At 45.3% G+C, this 2,500-nt stretch overlaps 1 protein-coding gene across 1 annotated transcript in view; it reads left to right on the top strand.

Moving 5' to 3' along the window:
• The window catches only part of LOC125031341, a 39,670-nt gene that overhangs the window by 36,063 nt on the left and 1,107 nt on the right, over positions 1 to 2,500 (top strand). The window contains exon 3 of the mRNA XM_047622047.1: positions 1 to 1,097. This exon is cut by the window's left edge and continues 1,160 nt beyond it. Within this exon, the coding sequence (XP_047478003.1) occupies positions 1 to 1,097 (1,097 nt within the window). The remainder of the gene's footprint in view (positions 1,098 to 2,500) is intronic.

Below are 2,500 nucleotides of genomic sequence, written 5' to 3' on the forward strand. Positions count from 1 at the left end.
GACGACGGCGGCCTATCGAATGACCAATCAAGCAACTTGGATAAAACGATGATTGAGAAACAGAGAGAAAACCAGAACTCCACAGAATCCGATTTAAAGGCAAATGTGGGTAATACGTCCACTACTGAGGAAACGCAACAAGTCAACTTAAATCTTTTAGAAATGGAACTCTCCGATAAAGACGAAGTAGCGAGTGATCTGAAGCTAGCCATTGCTATTCTGCAACATCGCATCGTGCCCGACCTTCAACGAGACGGTGCTTCCAACAATGGCACCGAAACGGCCGAATTACGTAAGGAAACGGATGACTCCTCTTTGCCTTTAGACTCCGACGCTGACCATTATTTCCCCAAGCATTCCGACGCGCCCAGAGATGACTCAGCCAAGTACAACATAGAAATCTTCGACACGAATTCATCCGAAGAAGAAGAGGAAGAAGGAGAAGAAGAAGAAGAAGGGGGCGAAGAGGTCTCCCTCCACGACCGAGTCATCACGAACGACACCATCCTCTACCAGAACGTCCGCGAGACTCCGGAGTCCATCGAGCGCGAGTCCTGCTATCGTTGGTTCGTCCTCGTCCTCGACGGCAACTGCTCGGTCATCAAGCAACGAATGACAGCCTTCGTGACGTACCTGAAGGCAGCGCTGTCGTTCAAGCTCTCCGTGGACTACAACGACGTCTACGTTCCCTCGGTCTTCTGCGACAACACCTTCATGGTCAACATCAGCCTCGACACAATCAAGAACCCCCAGGCCGAGCACGAACTCAGGTCCCTCGCCGAAGCCAACACCACCCTCCTCGAAATCTCCGAAGAGATATTCTACCTGGAGAAGATCCTCACCAAGCGTTCGGACGACGAGGAAAAGGACCTTCTCAAACCCCTGGTGAAGAAGCCCGACGACGTGGAACTGGTCATCTACATCGCCGTCGGGTGTATGTGCGTCTTCATATTGTTGTCAGTGGTGATCGTGGCCCTGATTAAGGTGTGTCGACCTGAGGGAGACCTGATGGACATTGGGAAGCCTCTGCCGCACCACTCGCTCACCAGGTCCATCGACTTCCCCATCAGGAGGCCCAATGTTATCTACTCCCACAGGTAACTTCTTGGTTTTTGTTGTTGATTTTGAGACAAATTGTTGTGGAGCCTAATTCAAATATGCGATTGATATGAAACTGGGTGAAGGAAAGAGAGAGTTAGAGAGAGAAGAAAAGCGCGCGCATGTGTGTCTGTGTGTTTCTTTGTGTGTGTGTGTTTCTGTGTGTGTGTGTGTGTTTATGTGTGTGTGTGTGTGTGTGTGTGTGTGTGTGTGTGTGTGTGTGTGTGTGTGTGTGTGTGTGTGTGTGTGTGTGTGATAGAGAGAGAGAGAGAGAGAGAGAGAGAGAGAGAGAGAGAGAGAGAAAGCGAGGAGAGAGAGAGAGAGAGAGAGAGAGAGAGAGAGAGAGAGAGAGAGAGAGAGAGAGAGAGAGAGAGAGAGAGAGAGAGAGAGAGAGAGAGACAGAGAGAGACAGAGAGAAGAAGAAAGAAAGATAAAACGAGGAAAGAGAGAAAGTTGAGAGAGAGGTAAAGAAAGAAAGAAAGAAAGAAAGGCACAGAGAAAAGATACAATCATGTTCTCTCCACGTAATTCAGCTTCAGAATTCCCAGTTATTTCGTATTTCCAACCACTTCGCATGAAATGGTCCGTTAAAACAAATAGTCACACATGAATACTGTTTTCTGTGACATTCAGAAACTGACGCACACTGTATCTTTCTTTTATTCTTAACATTACTGGGATAACATAGGTAATGCAAACACAACCTTTATCAAATTAGTATCGTGTTATTATTATCATTGCTTTTATGTAAGTTAACACTAAGTTTCTACGTGGGCGGTACACTTAAGCTAATGTGAGAACAGTCATGATGGTGATTATCGCTATCTTTTTTATTATAATTATGAGCATATTGTATTTTCATAAGAATGTTAATGCACATATACAGAAATATGCACGCACACACACACACACACACACACACACACACACACACACACACACACACACACGCGCGCGCGCGCGCGCGCGCGCACACATACACACAAACTAACACACACATAAACTAACACACACACACACATACACACACACACAAATTGACACACACACAAACTAAAACACACACACAAACTAACACACACACAAACTAACACACACACACAAACTAACACACACACACAAACTAACACACACACACAAACTAACACACACACAAACTAACACACACACACAAACTAACACAAACACACAAACTAACACACACACACAAACTAACACACACACAAACTAACACACACACACAAACTAACACACACACACAAACTAACACACACACACAAACTAACACACACAAACTAACACACACACACAAACTAACACACACACACAAACTAACACACACACACAAACTAACACACACACAAACTAACACACACACACAAACTAACACACACACACAAAC

The sequence above is a fragment of the Penaeus chinensis genome, chromosome 12 (genome assembly GCF_019202785.1).
Source record: "Penaeus chinensis breed Huanghai No. 1 chromosome 12, ASM1920278v2, whole genome shotgun sequence".
Taxonomy (NCBI): domain Eukaryota; kingdom Metazoa; phylum Arthropoda; class Malacostraca; order Decapoda; family Penaeidae; genus Penaeus; species Penaeus chinensis.